Source organism: Euprymna scolopes, chromosome 38 (genome assembly GCF_053919585.1).
Source record: "Euprymna scolopes isolate OS-2025 chromosome 38, ASM5391958v1, whole genome shotgun sequence".
Lineage (NCBI taxonomy): Eukaryota > Metazoa > Mollusca > Cephalopoda > Sepiida > Sepiolidae > Euprymna > Euprymna scolopes.
This window is the reverse complement of record NC_136519.1, coordinates 10,732,815-10,752,959: the sequence shown is the minus strand read 5'-3', so window position 1 is coordinate 10,752,959 and position 20,145 is coordinate 10,732,815. Positions and strand designations below refer to the sequence as shown.

The window sequence follows — 20,145 nt, the reverse complement described above, 5'->3', positions numbered from 1 at the left end:
CCGGCTTCAAAAACTCGTAGGTGATGCTCTTTTCTCTTTCTTGCAACCTCTTGAAGAAACGTTACAAGCCTGTCTCTGCTCTATCATTTTTTCATGGCAAGTGCTCGACTGAGCTAGTATCTATGGTTCCCCCTTGCCAAACCTTAACAAAAAACACTCAACTAGCTACAACCACTACCGCCAATTCTCCCCACTCTCTATCTGTGCCTAAATCTAAATGCAGATTCCATGAACAAAGCTTCTCTCTTAGAACTACCTGCCCGTTCCACTGGCCTACTTCCCGGCTGACTACAATATGGTCGCTTTCAACTCCAATGTAAACAAGTTCTTATTGAGCTGCCCACTTAAATAATCCAAAATCTACCGAACTTATACCATTAACGATTATTACATTACCACCGTACATTCATTAACCCATATCCTCGAATGGCCTTCGGGCCTTAATAAATGGTAAAAAATTATAAAATTAAACAAAAGAAAGTTATCTCCTTTATTATATAAAAGTCACTTTGTGCGTGTGTGTGCGTGTGTGTGAGAGAGAGAGTTCCTTCCTTATAGGTTCCGAAACGGTTGAGCCTATCTTTTGCAAATTTCACAAAGAGGTAATTTATATGTCGAGCAGTGATTTTAAATATTTATCATCCGATAAGTGTCTATGATCGAAAAAAATCCGATCTTAAAAATAGTCTTTCTTCTCAAGAAAAAAGATTTTTTTACAGGGGGAATATTTTACGTTACACCGGCCAAAGAAAATAATTTTATTATTTCCCCTTGGCCGGTGTAAAGTAAAATATTCCCCTATGAAAAATCGTCTTTTTTATCTATAAGAGAAGAAAGACTATATTTAAGATCGTCAAGCCCAAATATCAGCTGATGTGATATTGTAAACAAATACAGACGAAATTTGATGAACGATACCATCATTATTATTTTTTTTTAATTTATCTTTTGCGAGTTAGTCCTCACGCAAATTATTTCTAGTAATATGTAATAATCAATAGAGGATGGATTTTATCATAATACATACGTAATCTGCATAAACTAAAGTATCATGTTTAAGCGTATTGTGCGATCGGGCAACGACAGGCGGCCAGCTAGTAAATAAAGAAAAAGGAAAAGTCATACATTGCACAAGTAGAGAGAGTGTTGAAATGAGGTTGTTGCCAGCAAAATGCTACGAACCAAAGTTAACAAATATATCGATGATGATGATGATGATGATGATGATGATGATGATGATGATGATGATGATGATGATGATGAAAAAATGAAAGTTTTTTGTTTGTATTTTTATAAAACAAAAAAAAGGCGTTTTCATGATTTAATTTTATAAGATGCACAACCATAGAACTTCCCATGAAATAACATTATTCATTATGAAACTAATATCTGCAAGAGAAAGAACCGGATTCAATAATTCACTTTGGACGAAACTAATTATGGACAACTAACCACCCACCCACCCCTTATCGCATTATAATTTTTTTTTTTATTTCATCAGGTTTTATTGTTCTTTTTATTCAATTTTATTTGTGTGTTTATTCTGATCATGTTTGCTGCTAATTTGCAAGAGTTCAAAAACAAAAACGGATGCGGTGGTTCGATGTTTGAAACTTACCGTGACAGACTCACGGACCGTATATAAGACAAAGCCGCTAATTTAAAAACTTGGACGTATCAAAAATAAGATTCAATCTGTGCATTTAGTAGTGAAAATGTTATTTCGAAGTAAAGCGAGTGACAAAACAACGGACAATATGATATTTCAAAATTTAATGTGGCAGATCTAAGAAACTGATATTTAAAAGGTATTTGTAACAGACTAAACAATGATATTTCAAAATTAATTGTGACAGACTAAAGAAAATTATAATTTAAACTTAATTGTGACAGACTAAAGAAAATTATAATTTAAACTTAATTGTGACAAAGAAAGAAATGCTATTTGGAGCTTATTAATGACAAACTAAAGAAATGATATTTCAAGTTTATTAGTGGCAGACTACAGAAAATGATATTTCAAGCTTATTAATGACAGACTACAGAAAATGATATTTCAAGGTAATTAATGACAGACAAAAGAAATTATATTTGAAGCTTATTAATAACAGATTAAAGTAATGCTATTTCAAACTAATAAACGACAAACTAAAGGAATGCTATTTTAAACTAATTAATGACAGACTACAGAAAACACTATTTCAAGCTCCATTAATGACAGACTAAGGAAAATGCTATTTCAAGCTTATTAATGACAGATTAAAGAAAATGATATCTCAAGCTTATTAATGAGAAATTAAAGAAAATGATATTTGAAAAGCATTTGTGGCAGACTAAAGAAATTATATTTCAAGCTTATTAATGACAGACTAAAGAAATTATATTTCAAGCTTATTAATGACAGACTAAAGAAATTATATTTCAAGCTTATTAATGACAGACTAAAGAAATTATATTTCAAGCTTATTAATGACAGACTAAAGAAATTATATTTCAAGCTTATTAATGGCAGATTAAAGAAAACAATAACTTAAACTTAACTGTGACAGACCAAAGAAAATGATATTGGAAACGCAATTGAGATGAACTTAAAATTATATTTCAAAGTTAAATATGTGAAAGACCAAAAAATAGATGTTGCAGACCAAGAAAATATCTCAAACTTAATTGTGACAGACCATGAAAACGATATTTCAAAGTTACATGTGACAGATCGATGAACAGAAACTAGCCTCTTTTAAATATGCTTGGATGCATCGAAAAAATCTGTTTAAGTGATGAAAACGTAACTACACACTGAAAAGTGAGAGAAAAACTTACAGACCAAAATGACAGCCAAAGCGTTTCATACAAAAACGAAGACGTATTTAAACAGAAAATAATCAAAAGCAATGAATTTCAAAAGAATAAAAAAAAAGAAATTTCAACTAGAGTGGCAGTAAAATAAAACTATTCAAAAACTTGTTGCCGGTTCTATGAACTTGTGTTTGATAAGCAAGAATTATTTCTTCTTTCTTACTGGTTCGTTGCAGAAACATTCCATCGATTCGTTTGAAGTAAAATCACTCGAAAGAATCCATTTTCTTTGTTCCTGGCGGAAAGGGGGTTATCTTTAAATAAGTCTATTTATATCTATTTGAGGAGACTTTTTTATATACTTATTTACTATACCTATTTGAGAATATCTTATTTTAATCAATATTCTTACTTCAACTTTTAATGAGAAAATGCTTATATATATATATATATATATATATATATATATATATATATATATATATATATATATGTGTATATATATATATATATACATATACATATATATATGTAAATTAAAAAGTCTGCTGTGTTAAAAGCACTGTTGATATGGAATTCAAAGTTTAACGGTCATATATATATATATATATATATATATATATATATATATGTGTGTGTATATATCTATCTATCTATATATATATATATATATAAATATATATATGCAAATATATATACATATATATATATATATAACTACTTCCTTTACTCACATAAAATTAATATACGAAAGTATAAATTTATGCGTACACTTTAAGTATTTGCTTTAACAGTGCTCAATACGTAGGTAGAGCAAGGTAGTAAGTTATGAAATATATATGGTGATTAAGCTACACTGAAGAATCCTAGAGTGGATGAAACGCGGAATATTCAGTGTAGCTTAACCACCATATATATTTTATAACTTACTACACACACACACACACACACATATATATATATATATATATATGTGTGTGTGTGTGTGTGTGTGTGTGTGTGTGTGTGTGTGGATGTATATATATAGATCTACATCTACACATACACACACATATATATGTGTGCGTGTGTGTGTGTGAGTATATATATATATATATATATATATATATATATATATATATATATATATATATAGTAAGTTATAAAATATATATGGCAATTAAGCTACACAGAATATTCCGCGTTTCATCCACGCGTGGATGAAACGCGGGATATTCTGTGTAGCTTAATTCGTCCACGCGTGGATGAAACGTGGGATATTCTGTGTAGCTTAATTGCCATATATATTTTATAACTTACTACCTAGCTCTACCTATGTATTGAGCACTGTTGAAGTAAATACTTAAAGTTTACGCATAAATTTATACTTTCGTATATTAATTTATCTGATTAAATGAAGTAGTCATATATATATATATATATATATATACTTTCAATTTGTCTTTACATAAGCAGTAATGCGTTGCTACACAGTCATGAGTATGTTTCGGTCTTCTAGTATTTAGTAACTAGAGACCTCTTCAGGCAACAACGCTTATATTCAAAAGCGGAATTCTTAATGAATTTAAACTTGCTCTACTTCGGTATTAAGCACTCTTGTATTAACCTCGTTATATTTTACTGGTTACCTTACCTTTGAAAAATAGCAACCTCAAAGTGTGTGTGTGGGGGGTGTATTTTCGAAACTGCCTAAACAATCATTAATGACAATCAGACAAAAATCCCCCACCTCGCTAGCAAGTCACTTCAATTTATCTGGACACACGATAGACAATATTAGATTCCTCCTAATAGAGTCTAATTTCCCATCAACAAAAGTACGAAAACAAAAAGGACTACAATGGATATCATCCGATTCAATACACATCAGACAGGTCTCAAGACACCTCGACCCTCTCAAATTGTACAAATATTTTCAAAAAATAATTAACACAATCACCTACACCTACATATATACTTATACGTATGTATAAATTTGAACTTTTTTCTATATTGATTTCAATATGTATATGACATCTTTTCGTTTTATAGCAAATACATGTATCATTTTCTTTTGATGCTTAAACTATTACTACTACTACTACTACTACTACCACCACCACCACCATCATCATCATGATTATTATTTTTTTTTTTTCGTTATACCTAATCTTCTATCTGAATTATTTATATTATAATATATCCATTTAACCATATTTATTTATATCTATTTATTCATCTTTAGAGTACGGCTTAATCGCATTGACACACCGGTTTCCATCAGATCACCAAAGTTAAGCAATGTTGAGCCTGATCATTACTAAAATGGGTAACCAATTTGGGAATTCCAGGCGCTGTATATAGGAGGACGTCGACACTTCCCTGCAAGGACACAAAAACCTAATGTCAGCATCTCCCCTAACACAGGGATATACGTGTAACTGGGGACCGCTTGTGAATTTCATACTCCCAAGAAACTTCATCCTTAGGAGGAAGCCGGTAAAACCCGATTAAGATTAGTGCTGATACATCGTTAGCTTCATATCCCCACTTGTTCACTGACTTTATTTTATGCATGTGTATATATATATATATATATATATATGGCTTAATATATTTGGTTGATAATAGGGGTGTATGCATATGTTTATATATGGATGTGTACGCATATCTCTCTCTCTCTCTCTCTCTCTATATATATATATATATATATATATATATATATATATATATATATATATATATATATATATATATATATATATATTTCATCAATGCTACGATTCATCAGACTTAAGCCGCGTTTCATCCACGCTACGATTCATCAGGCTTAAGCCTGATGAATCCTAGCGTGGATGAAACGCGGAATATTCTGTGTAGCTTAATCGCCATATATGTTTTATTGCTTAAAACATAGCTCTACCTATGCATTGAGCACTGTTGAAGTGAATACTTAAAGTTTACGCATAAATTTATACTTTCGTATATTAATTTATGTGATTAAATGAAGTAGTCACACACACACACACACATATATATATATATATATATATATATATATATATATATATATAATATAAAGCTGAACGTCTGTGTGTGGGGGGGGGCGAACAGGCTCCTGTATGGTTGACTATTTTAAAAAGTGATTACATATAATGATAGAAGATGTATCGAGGATCAGGAATGGGTATGTTTGATCTGGCAGAACGGTGGTTCATAAAAATTATGGGGTCTGCGTTCGCGCCTGGCCCCCAAAGTGTGTTACATAGCTTTATCATTGAAGTTATCACTAGGGTTATCATAGAGGGGCACCAAATTGACGTTTGGTGTATAACATAAAAGAATTCCGTGTGCGTATGATCGTCTAGTTTTATATGCGGTTGTGTGTGTTCATCTCTAATTGTTCATATGCTTTTGTGTGTGTGTGTTACATGCATTTTCTTCGACATACCTTACTTCATGTGTCGTCGATGTTGATCCATCTGGAATTCATCTTTTCTTGGAGGGAGACTGGTACCTGTTAGACGAAGATTTGTCACTCCAAGACGATGAATTGGTTTTATAGTTTTTTATTTTCCTTCCAGATGTCGACACAGAATATGGAAGTGAATCTTGCTTGCTTTGAACACGTCAGCGTCCCCCACCCCCAGTGAAGGGGAGGGAACAGCTATTAAGCCGTCCGTCTTCTTCAAAGTCCAAATCCAGTCTCTCAGATCTAGCCAACCTGACCACGTCACTCATACGTAATCTGGTCAGCTGACCCTCGGTTCTGATAAACGCGTCTACACTCCACGTTTACTCACCTCTCTCTCTCTCTCTCTCTCTCTCTCTCTCTCTCTCTCTCTCTCTCTCTCTCTCTCTCTCTCTCAATCCATTCTGTAAGTGTTCTTGTTTAGATGACGACTTATATATTTGTTGTTTTTCATGTTGTGTGCAATGACAGCTAGCATATTGGTGACATTAACAGGTACATGTAAAGAGAGAGACAGTTGTACATTTTTATAAACACAAAGTTCATATTAATACAATTCCACTTTACATTTGTTTTTGGTGATGATGATTTTCACAAAGTTCTTATAACACAAATGGACAATACATTTTCTGTTGAATAACAACACAAAGACGCAGATACAAAAGATGAAGATGTTCTTTTTATTATTCCATATGACCGGTCAATGACTTTGCATCCAGGAATTCAAGTCTTACGTGATTTCTTCTTCAAACCTCGCTTCCAAGGATCCATGTCAGCTCTCTCTTCTCCCCAACTCTGATCTGACTCTCGTCTCACTCTCGTCTCACTCTCCCTAACTAACTTCCAACTCTTTCCTATATTGAGAAATCATATGTATGTCTGGTCAACATGGCTATAATTCACGTGTTATCAACATGTGCGATTTGCGCGTTTTTGAAACCATTTCTGATGACCAGGAAATTTCCCATTTTCCTTGTTGTTTTACAAAGGAATTTTACCTACTTATCTAATTCATATAACCCATATTTTATTATGCATTCTTTCTAACAATGTGAATAGTTTCCAGCCAAATGTGTATTCATTAAATATTTAAACAGAATCAACAATTTACTGGACATTCCATTTAAAACCTATTGTTCTTTAAAACTTATCTACAGGGTTCGATTCCCGTTTTATCTGATTTTATTTTCATTTAACTAATTCTCTTTTTTTTTTACTCATATGAAAAGGGGACAACCCTTTTCATGTAACAAAAGTATGGAAATAAAAAATGAACAAAAAAACTTTTACAAGGGTTTTTGATATAGATGTACATAATAATACTTTGATAAGTATGTTTTAACTTAAATAGGGATGGTATAATAAAATTGTGGGGTCTGCGTTCGCGCCTGGCCTCCATGGAATGGAAATAGGCACAAACTTTAATAAAGACTTTTCATATCTATCTGCGTAAGTATACTTTGATAATTATGTTTCAGTTTTAAGAAATATGGTATAATAAAATTATGGGGTGTTCGTTCGCGCCTGATCTCCATAGAATGAAAATATGTCACAAAGTTTAACAAGGTTTTTTAATATAGATCCACAGAATATTGTGATAAGTGTTTCAGTGTGAAAAGGTATGGTATAATAAATTATGAGGTTTATCTATTTTATTTTTATTTTCATCATATTTTGCTTTGGTTTTGATACCTACAAATTTGAAGCTAACTCTTTACAACCCTTCCTTTTCATAACCTATCATACTTTCATAAATCAGAGTCCATTTTCTGTAGGCTGTTTTTGAACCCAGTCAACGCCGGGTACTTTTACTAGTATATATATATATATATATATATATATATATATATATATATATATATATATATATATATATATATATAAAATATATATGGCGATTAAGCTACACTGAATATTCCGCGTTTCATCCACTCTAGGGCTAAGAGTCCTAGAGTGGATGAAACGCGGAATATTCAGTGTAGCTTAATCGCCATATATATTTTATAAATTACTAACAAGCTCTGCATACGTATTGAGCACTTTTGAAGCAAATACTTAAAGTTTACGCATAAATCTATACTTTCGTATATTAATTTTATGTCAGTAAATTAAGTAGTTATATATATATATATATATATATATATATATATATATATATATATATATGCATATATATATATATATATATGCATATATATATATGTATGTGTAGTTAACGAGGATAGATAGAAGAAGAGAGTAAATTCAATTCTATAAGAGGAAACTTTTATCGGGATAATATAAAGCTCAATAAATTTCAATTGAGCTTATATAGGAGACAATAAGAATGCAAAATGAAGTTACAATAGCTATATATTGGTATATAACCCCCCTGCATAGATACTGCATAGATAGATATATCTTACATATGGATGAAATAGAACCACAACCTAATTACCCCTATACCTCCCCTTGAGTTTAAACACATAAACTACATTATTTAAGACTATGATAGAAACCCTATACACTTTTTAACATTACACTTCATATAATACGCTTCTCCTTTATCTTAGAGTTCAATATACTTCCCCCAACATCATCAATAATTTTATTGATTTATTTCGTTCCTGATGAATCCTTCGCTAGACGTCACATCCCCATTATGTTACCTAGCATCTTTTTTACTCTTCTGATGAGAAGCATACTGCTTCGAAATACTTTGATATAAAGAGTCCCCTTTATTCCCCAACTAAATGTATGTAAACCCTTATTAAATAAATTAATCATTCTATATTTATATATATATATAGTTTTTGTGACTTCATTCTTCACTCATATTGTCGCCTATGTATATATATATATATATATATATATATATATATATATATATATATATATATAGTAATTTAGATAATATATATGGCGATTAAGCTACACTGAATATTCGGCGTTTCATCCACTCTAGGATTCGTCAGGCTTATGCGCGAATTCTGTGGTTGTTTCTCGTTTTTATATGGCCCTCTTCTGTTGAGGATTTTAGTTAGCCAATCAGCTTTCTAGTATCCACCGCGCCCCTTCCTATCAGCCAATGGGTATGCATTTTATTGAACAAAGGATCTGTTTTAGAATTAGGTTAGTGGTTTAAGGCAGTCATTTTCCTTTTTTTCTTTTTTTTTAATATATAAATACACCTATATGTACATACATATATGTACATATATATACATATATATACATACATATATGTGTGATCATTTATGTATATTCATGTTTATTTAATTTATTTATTTGTTTATTTTCTATTGTTTTTGTTAGTTTTAAAGCTATTTTGTATCACTATCCTAGAGTAAGTTTTATTTTGTGAACACAGTTATTTGCTATTTCTCTTCTACAGTTTAATAGATTTTGGGGTTCTTTAGAGTACAGGATATTGTTGCCTGATAAACTATGCTTTTTGTTAGACATTTATTTTGAACTGGGCAAAGTGTGCGGTGTCTACAGTTGCATTTATTATTATTATTATTATTATTATTATTATTATTATTATTATTATTATTATTATTTCTGCTAGTGTTAGTTTTATTTTTGTCATGGTATCTACTGTTTTTATTGTTTATTTTGTTGTTGTTTACATTGTTTTTATTTAGTATTTTGTTATTATGTGCCTTAATTATCATCTCTAAATTTTCGCAACAACTGTAGGATAACTTTAAGGTATTTTTATTGAAGATTTTGTGTAAGGGGTTGGTTGCGGGAAAATGTTTTTCAATAAGATCTAGAAATTTCTTGCCAAGTTTTGTTTTTAACCTTTGATTGTATGGGGCCGTATACCAAATTATATTTCTTTTTCTTCTATTTTTAATTTTATTATAGTTGTTGGTGTTTTGTTGCTTATATTTGATATCGATATTTTTGTATCCACTATTTTTTAGGGCTGTTTCGTAGATATTGGTTGACCTGTTAAATGCATTTTCATCGCTTCAGCTATTACTGAGTCTACTTACGATCGAGTTAGGAATGTGTTTTATAATTGATGGTGGGTGATTGGACTTAGGGTTTACGTAAATTGGAGTAGCGTTATCTTTTACGTATGATTCATATGTGTTTTTATCTAAGTTTAACGTGACGTCCAGAAAGTTTGTTATTTTTATGTTAGCTGATACGTCTGCTTTTAGGCCTAATTTTTTCATTTCCTTGTGTATGATTTTCTTAAAGTTTTCTCTCTTGACTTTGTTGGAGTTTTTTTATTATAGCTAGTCCGTCATCTCTATATAGGCCGATATCCGTAGTTTCAAATATGCTTGTGAGGGTATATAGAATGAATAATCCCACAAGATCTGATGCCTCTGCAGAGTCTCTGGCACCCATCGCCAAATCAAACGAATTTTTCATTTTAGTTTTTATCCATTGGTTATTGTTATTTATTAGAACTGATTTTTTACATTTTTTAATGATGTTGATTTCTTCCGAGGATATATCAGTGTATGCCTCAGCAAATTCTAGGGCAATGTTAAAAAGTTCTTCGGATATCGAGGGATAAAAGTCTATGATGTCAAACTGTATAAACGTACATTTATCTTTGTTTTCTATATTTTTAAACTAGGTGATTGCTTCGGTAGTATTTGCCCACTGGTTTAATTCTAGGTCTTGTTTGATTTGTTTGGTTTGTTTACTCTAAAGAGTATAGTTTTGCTAATTCTACCTATTTCTGGTTTAGTTGGGTTTATCAGGCGGGTGCTGGGATTATTATTAAAGTCCGATTTGTGGTCTTTAAGCAGAATGTATGCCTCTCTAGGTTTCAATTTGCCAACTTTATCGCTAATTTTTAATTTATCGGTAATTAGTTTACTTTCAGTATTTATTATATCTATGTAGTCACATTCGTTTGTGTCTAGTTTTTTGTAGTTTTTTTGTAATGTTCTCTGTGATTAGTTTGTTATATTCTTGCTTATCTATTTATAAAAGTTTCTGGTTTTATCTGCTTTTACAAAGATTTTATTAGAGTTGTTTATGTTTCTAACGATAACGTTGGAAATTGTTAGGTTGATTGTGGAATTCTAGGTTTTTAATTACGTTTAAAAGGTCATTTTTAAAATTTATCAAAAGGTCTACTGTTTTCGCATTTTTAAGGGTTTTAAAACAATAGGATTCTTTTTTGTTTACATTTTCATTTTTAAGGAAGAAATTTGCTCGCCATCGCATTTGGCATATTAGTTCATCTAGTTTTGGAGTAATTTAATAATATAGCGATGCTTGCTGGGTGTGGGGATGTTTTTAGCGATGTCTCGAAATGAACTCTTTCCGTATCTATTTTTAATGAGGTGAAACAAATTATTTTGAGAGTGCTCGACTGTTTCAGGAGCTAAGTATAACTACTTCATTTACTCACATAAAATTAATATACGAAAATATAGATTTATGCGTAAACTTTAAGTATTTACTTCAAAAGTGCTCAATACGTAGGTAGAGCTAGTTAGTAATTTATAAAATATATATGGCGTTTAAGCTACACCGAATATTCGGCGTTTCATCCACTCTAGGATTCGTCAGGCTTATGCGCGAATTCTGTGGTTGTTTCTCGTTTTTATATGGTCCTCTTCTGGTGGGGATTTTAGTTAGTCAATCAGCTTTCTAGTATCCACCGCGCCCCTTCCTATCAGCCAATGGGTATGCATTTTATCGAACAAAGGATCTGTTTTAGAATTAGGTTAGTGGTTTAAGGCAGCCATTTTCCTTTCTTTTGTTTCTTTTTTTTAATATATAAATACACCTATGTGTACATACATATATGTACATATATATACATATATATATACATACATATATGTGTGATCGTTTATGTATATTCATGTTTATTTAATTTATTTATTTGTTTATTTTCTATTGTTTTTGTTAGTTTTAAAGCTATTTTGTATCGCTATCCTAGAGTAAGTTTTATTTTGTGAACACAGTTATTTGCTATTTCTCTTCTACAGTTTAATAGATTTTGGGGTTCTTTAAAGTACAGGATAGCAAATTTTTCATGGAGGCATAATTTACATGGGTCGTCTAAATGCCTGCACGTGGTAGCTTGTCTTATTATTTTCCATTGGACTATTGGCGAATGTCCGCTTTCTTTGAGTTCCCAGTATTTATTTGCTAGTGTTGTTTTTATACGGTGTTTTTTTTATTGTTGGATGTACTTTTGTGGTCATAGTATCGGGTTTTGAAATCTAAGGAAGTCATTCCTACGTAATATTTCTTGTTATTCGGGTTTTCTTTCGCAAATATTGTTGCCTGGTAAACTACGCTTTTTGTTAGACATTTATTTTGAACTGGGCAAAGTGTGCGGTGTCTACAGTTGCATTTATCTTGTTCGTTATTAGTATTTTTATTTATGGTATTGTTGTTCTTGTCTGGGGTTGGTTTGTCATTATTATTATTATTATTGTTATTGTTATTATTATTTCTGCTAGTGTTAGTTTTATTTTTGTCATGGTATCTACTGTTTTTATTGTTTATTTTGTTGTTGTTTACATTGTTTTTATTTAGTATTTTGTTATTATGTCCCTTAATTATCATCTCTAAATTTTCGCAACAACTGTAGGATAACTTTAAGGTATTTTTATTGAAGATTTTGTGTAAGGGGTTGGTTGCGGGAAAATGTTTTTCAATAAGATCTAGAAATTTCTTGCCAAGTTTTGTTTTTAACCTTTGATTGTATGGGGCCGTATACCAAATTATATTTCTTTTTCTTCTATTTTTAATTTTATTATAGTTATTGGTATTATGTTGCTATAATTTCGAGTTACAAATATTTACAATCTCGCAATATATATATATATATATATATATATATATATATATATATATATATATATACACTTCAGAATAAAATTATCTAACAATCAACTGGTATGGAAACCTGTGATTATAAGTTTTACAAAATATTATTGGCAGTAATATTCTATAAGTACTATCCCACCTAAACCATTATAACTATTTACTTATATTTTCTCCTCTGAAGAGATGGTAGACATCGAAATCCTATAGGATAAGGCGATAATATTTCAAATGTATTCTTTGTCTTACATAGAATAATAAAAATCTTTCGATATGAAATTGAAATATTTCACGTCATAAATTTTTGAATTTATTGAATGACAAAAATTATATATATATATATATATATATATATATATATATATATATATATATATATATATATATATATATATATATATATGCTGTTTCTGTTTTGGTTTTAGCGATATGTTTTTGAATGAATTCAATTATTTACGAAAGTGCATTTTTACCTAAATGCGAGTTGGGAATAATTTTCCCTTTTAACCAATTTGGTACCCCCACATGAGGAGCAGTATATATATTATTTTTAAAATGTAATTATATATATATATATATATATATATATATATATATATATATATATATATATATATATATATATATATATATATAATGTGTCGGATAGTTTCTATGAAGCATTAAAAGATATGTAAATGAAAGCTATAGAATACCAATTCATTGCAATGAGATTCAATCGGTTTTAGATGAGGAGAGAGTGAACAAAAACGGCACAAAATATCTGATCGATAATTTGAAAGTATTTATTATCAAAATAATTTTCAACGGTTTAGCAATAAGATGTATTTCATGCGCATACCATTTATAATTCTTCCATTCTTTTCGCAAATTCACCTTTTCTGCCTGCTGATCAGAATCGCTTCCTTCATTTTTCAAATTACCTGCATTTTTTTCACTCGTTCCCATGGTGATGCAAATGGTTCATATTTGACATCTATCGAGATGTCTCTTTTCTTTTTTCTTCTTCTTTTTTTCTCCTTTTTTCTTCTTTTTTCTTTTTACAAAGGATGCAATCATGGTTTCGTTATTCTCAATCCTCATGTGAAGTTTTCGAGTTACAAATATTTACAATCTCGCAAAATCTATTATCTAAAGACAGTTATCCGTACGCGTATCTGCGTGTATATCCAGCTAAATGTCACAAACTACAAAACAAAGATCCACAAAGTTGGTATATTCTAGAGCGGTATTGTTCGCGTTTAATAATATCTTAATATCTTAATTTATGATATTAGTCTTCCAGAGATTTCATGCACAAACTAAAAGGGAAGTAATTCTCACGTTTCAGTATGTAAAAGACTTATACGAGATTTGCATTGTACTCGTGGGGAAATACATAAAATCAAATAGGCGCAGTTGTATTTTCAACATGTCAGCGCACATCAGTTGTTGGAGATTGACATATGTTTACAAAATCTCAGTCCAATCGGGGTACACAGGTGAAAATGTCAAGTTAGCTGTAAAATACATCTTTGTTTCTCGTTTATATGTATGCATGTCTCTCTTTCTCTCTCTCTCTCTCTCTCTCTCTCTCTCTCTCTCTCTCTCTCTCTCTCTCACACACACTATCTATTCCTCTCGGTTTGAGGAGGGAATAACTGTAATTCAGTTTGGATCTGATCACAGTCGGTGACGGACATGAGCAGTTGAAATCAGAACCTGAAGGTAACGGGTGACGGGTCTCAACTTTCGAGTTAAAAAAAAAATACTCCTTAATTGTTGCTATAAATACATTTTTATTTTTATTAAAACAAAAAAGATGTCACTTATTTTATACACGCATTCAATTCCAGCAGAATGGTTCCTGTCGTTAATGATAATGAAATTACTATCATTAATGATGCCTAACAACACGAAGAAGACCAGACAAAAAGACCCGTCAAGCAAACGTAACCAACGGCAACATATCAACCCCTTAATCTAAAGGGGATGGGACTATCGTTTTATCGTTTATTCTCTCAGTTTCCGTGCCAGGATGTAACAGTTGTTTCAGAGACGTACCTTCACGGTACAAACACACCAAGATACTCTCCTCGACACTCGGGTTACAATTCTACATTTCTCTACCTATCATAACATTACCATTATCATCATATTCGGTTTAACATCCGTTTTACTAGCATGTGCTAAAGTGCTTGGAAAAAGTAATTGCCAAACTAACCTATTTCTGACCAGGTCTTCATTTATCCCTCTTTATTTCAAGTTCATTTTTATCATTTCCTCCCATGCTTTTTTGGCCTTCCTCTGTGAACAGATCCTACAAGCTCAACTGTTATACACCTACTGACCCAAGAACTCTCTTCTATTCTTTCATTGTGGCCATACCATGAAAGTCTCCTGTTCTGTACACATTTTCTCATATTGTCCAGATTTAATCTTTCTCTGAGGCCATCAGAACTAAACCTTTTTTTTATAGAAATCGCTCTAGACACAGCATGAAGCCATTTGATGTAAGGAGCTATAAAAAAAATTAATAATGTTTCATGTGCTCGACGTATGATCAAACAAAGTAGTCCAGTGGGTTTATTCCGGGGGAGAAGGGGACCAGCGAGAGAAGGGTACAAAGTTGTAGCACTCCTTCTGAAGACAAGCCTGGGTCTCTTTGGACTTGTGGGCAGGCGCCGAGTCCTACTGCCACACCCAGAGTCAGCCAGCGGCCACCTCGTTGCACCAGGAGATCACAACATTCTTCAGCACATCCAGGTACACTTTGGTGTTGACTTTCAAACCGACTTTGAAGGTGTGAGGTGGCATGATGTGGCCCTCAATTGAAGCCATACCAAACACCATAACTGTGGCTGGAAACTTCATTGAGCTGTGCCCTCAAGTGTTGAACTGTCCAGATGTTCATTTTGAGAGTGCTGGTAATGGTCCTGTTGTCATAACTTGGATCAGTAGAGAGCATGAGTTGTAGAGTGGCGCATCTCCGATCTCGCTCATAGCTCATTCTGTCACTTTCAGATATGATAGAAGGTTCCTATCGCTCTTGGGATTTGTACACAACTGGCCAACTAGTAGATGGTTTGCAACAAAAAAAGAAAACTGGTTTTCATCAAATGGAAGTGGAATCGTTGTCTTTTCTAGGGCGACAATTTTATCGTTCCACCTAGTAAATACTAATAAATACTCAGAAAGTAATATTGTACTACATAGTCCAATACAAATAATAAAATCACATTGTAAGAGACAATCTTTAATTTATTCTTTTAGTTCAGCACGTCTTATCAGACAATGTTTTCTTTTTCCCTGTTTCTTTTAAATGTTCCCTTTTCTTGCATAACGTTTTGCTGACTTCTTTCTTTCAGTGAAGAACCGCTGAAGGTCGAAATCACAACATGTTTTTTTCTCACACAACAATGATCATATATTATTATAATTATATTGGAAATGAGTCTACATTAAAGGGCGGTCACTCTCATATTCTTGTCCAAAGTTGCCAGATTGTTCTCTTTTCACGGCTTTCAAAGGTTGTCTTTGGCCCTTTTCAAAGCATAATGTACAGATTAACAAAGAAAAGAAAAAGCAGATATATAGATTATTAACAAGGTTTTTCCAATATATATTTTTCATTTGATAGGAGTATAGGTCTCTGATTGGTTGGTTTAATCATGTGACATAGAATGGATTTGAAGTGAGATCAGTTGCAGTTTAAAGTTTAATTACAAAACATAATATAAGGTCTGGCATCAATTACAATGAATGGTTCTTGTCTTGAGGAGACTCCATGTTTTGACAAGCTTCTGGGTCTGACCTTTACTCCTGATCTGAAATGGAACACGTACATCAAATTTGTTGTAAAGGTTGCTGGAACATGGTGGAATCCTTCTACCGCTCCAGTAGATACTTCACTGCCGATGCAATTCTCTACCTGTATAAGAGCCGAGTACGTCCAACGCTAGAGTACTGTTGCCACATCGGGGCAGGAGCTGCTAGAAGCACCTTATTTTGTCTTGTCTAAAATACAAAGTTTGTAGCGTAGTAAGGGGTGCCTTTTTCTCTTCCTTGCAAACTTTTTCCCACAGAAGACTCGTTGCAAGCCTATATCTTTCTCTATCGTTATTTTCATGGCAAGTACTCGTCTCATCTCCAATCTATGAACCCCCATTGCCAAACTTTCACAAAAAAAAACACTCGTCTAGCTGAAACTACTATCGCTAATTTCTCCCACTCTTTCTCTGTGCCTAAACCTAAATGTAGATTCCATGAATAAAGCTTCTTTCTTAGAACTGCACGCCTGTGGAACTCTCTTCTATTTCCCTGCTTTCCAGCTGACTACACTATGGTTGTCTTCAAGTCCAATGTAAACAAGTTCTTGATGAGCCATTCCCCTTAAGTAATCCAATTTACCAAATTTCCACTACTAATGATTACTACGGCATTGTCCCATTGACTACCGTGCACTCATTAACTCTTATCTTCGAGTGGCCTCCGAGCCTTGATAGGTGGTGACTCCTTTGTCAAAAAAAAAATCCTGTAAGATAGGTGCTTTAAATCCCTCGTTCTCTCTAAATATAGATGAAGCTACTCTTTGATCAGAAAATAGACATCAATAAAATGGAAATCAATTGCTGCTTAAACGATATGATGTATGTAATAATGTAAGGATCGGCTAGATTGGAGCTTTCGATTTCTCGCCCTCTCCCTCTCAAAATAGATAAAAGCAATTCTTGGGATCAGTTTGGTGTGGTTGTTTTGTTTTACGGCATATCAACCTTTTTTTAATTATTTAATGTCAAATCTAGTCATTTTGGGAAAAAAGTTTTTATGCTTCAAGTTCTTTATATCTTTAAAAATTAATTCATGGTGTTTGGTTTGTTTTATGGCATAGCAACCATTTTAGGTTTATTTTATGCCGAATCCAATAATTTTGGTAAAAATATTTATGAATCAACTTCTTTATATAATGTTGGTGCAAAAATAATGTCCTGTTTTTTTTTATATAGTTGAACATCAAAAAACAACATTTTTTTTTGCACTAAGCTAATATCTCCAAATATTTATTCATGGTGTTTGGTTTGTTTGTTTTGTAGAGGGAAATTGTTGTTTTTATTTTGGGATCTGCAGAAAATGACTGCGTTTTGCAAAGGGAAAATAAAAACAATAACATCAATGGTACATTTTAGGACAGAAAATCGGTATCTTTAGACAGCCTGATCTGGTAGCACCAGTCAGAGATCAGAAATTGGACATCTATGCTATAGATAGCTTTAAAGTGTGATTAGTAGCAGTTTAAACTTTAATTAGAAAACATAATCATGTATGGTTTTGCTAAGCAACTTTAGGTTCTTGATTCCCTTCTAAAGATATCTGAAAGCAATTCTTAGATAAAAAATTCGATATCTATGACATAACTTTTGAAGTAAGGTCGCCTGTAGTTTAAATCCAAGCATCGTTTCAAAAGTAAGGCCTCCTATTTTTTAGCTAAGAAATTTAAACGTTTAAGAGGTACAAAGACGGGAGTGTTTCCATTAAAACGAGTGACCTTTTGTTTTTCTACATAGTTACCACCATTCTCAATGCACTTTTGCCAGTGTTCTTTTTACGTCTCTGTCATAAAAGTCCAGAGTACGTGTTATCACTCATATCTCTGTTCCAACTCTAAAATCGACGAATCTACCTCCTAACTGTGCTGACATCAACTCTATCAGATTCATGAACATTAAACAGGCACCGGTGAATGTTAATCGGTTCAATTTTTCTGCATGAAGGAATTCAATGACTCCATCTCTACTTCTGATGTGTATCCATGACATGAGTTGCTTTCTTAGAGTCTTACACCGTCAATATCTAAAATAGAAATAGAGCGATGAAACTTTCAGGTCAGAATGCATAAGTTCAGTCATCATAACAATGCAATTTAAAATCTCCTTTGATCTATTCGGGCGGAATATAAATAGGAGGCATTACTGCTAAAAACAGCCTATCTTGCCTTGACAGAGTACAAAATAAACTTTGTGGCTTAGTGGGGGGTGCTCTTTTCTCTTCCCTGCAACCTCTCTCCTACAGAAGAGACGTTGTGAGCCTGTCTTTGTTTTATCGTTAGTTCCATGGCAAGTGCTCGTCTGAGCTCCAATCGCTGGTCCCCCCCTCGCCAATCTTTCATGAAAAACACCCGTCTAGCTGAAACCACTGTCAATAATTTTGCCCACTCTATATCTGTGCCTAAATCAAAATTAAAATTCCATGAACAAAATTTCTTTTTTAGAACTGCACGACTGTGGAACTCTGTTCCGTTTGCCTGTTTCACACCTGACTACAACTTGGATGTCTTCAAGTCCAACGTAAACAAATTCCTGATAAACCGCCCCCTTAAGTAAGACACTTCATCAAATCTCCATTACTAACAATTACTACGATTTTACTGTACACGCAATAAGCCTTATCCCCGAGTGGCTTCCACGCCTTGATAAGTGGTGACTTATGATTTATATAACAATGTAAGATCCTATTAGATCGGACCTTTTATGTTCCCTCTGAAGATAAGAAATTAAGAAACAGGATAGCAGTATCATTTGCTGCTGGGGGATCACAAGAAAAGAAACCAACACTAGCTATTATAGCTCTAATTATATGAAACCCTCCAGTTATAGATAGCAGGTTCTTGTAATCAAATGCACTTACCTCTTTGTTCAGGAATTGTTTTTGTGTCGAAAAATATTTTACATTTGTGGGATTTGTCTGTGGAAACCGTGGAATTGGACAGATATTATAATCAGCATCTCCTTCCGAATAAGGTAAGGCAATTTCAAAGCTCTGCACGCTTGGAAGCGGGTTCTGCAATACAAAAGTAAAGAAAATCCTATAAATTGCTATAACACATAGTATTAAATAAAGTCGGAACTTTCAAAACTATTAACTTAGATATGCCATATATCGGGCGGCCATCTTTTTTTATAGAAATCGCTTTAGAAAAGCCATGAAGCCATTTGATGTAAGGAGCTTAAAAAAAGTAATAATATTTCAAGGTTAAAAACCAGCCACCAATAAGTGTCAGATGGATAGATACCGACCAAGAAAACAGCAATTTTCCTCCTTTGCCAGAAATATTGCTTATA

At 32.4% G+C, this 20,145-nt stretch overlaps 1 protein-coding gene across 2 annotated transcripts in view; it reads right to left on the bottom strand.

Moving 5' to 3' along the window:
- LOC145263072 (cilia- and flagella-associated protein 221-like) overlaps nucleotides 1-20,145 on the bottom strand; it is a 521,858-nt gene that overhangs the window by 108,866 nt on the left and 392,847 nt on the right. For both annotated transcript variants that reach the window (XM_080119938.1, XM_080119937.1), the window contains exon 18: nucleotides 19,712-19,864. In XM_080119938.1, coding sequence (XP_079976064.1) covers nucleotides 19,712-19,864 — 153 coding nt within the window. The remainder of the gene's footprint in view (nucleotides 1-19,711; nucleotides 19,865-20,145) is intronic.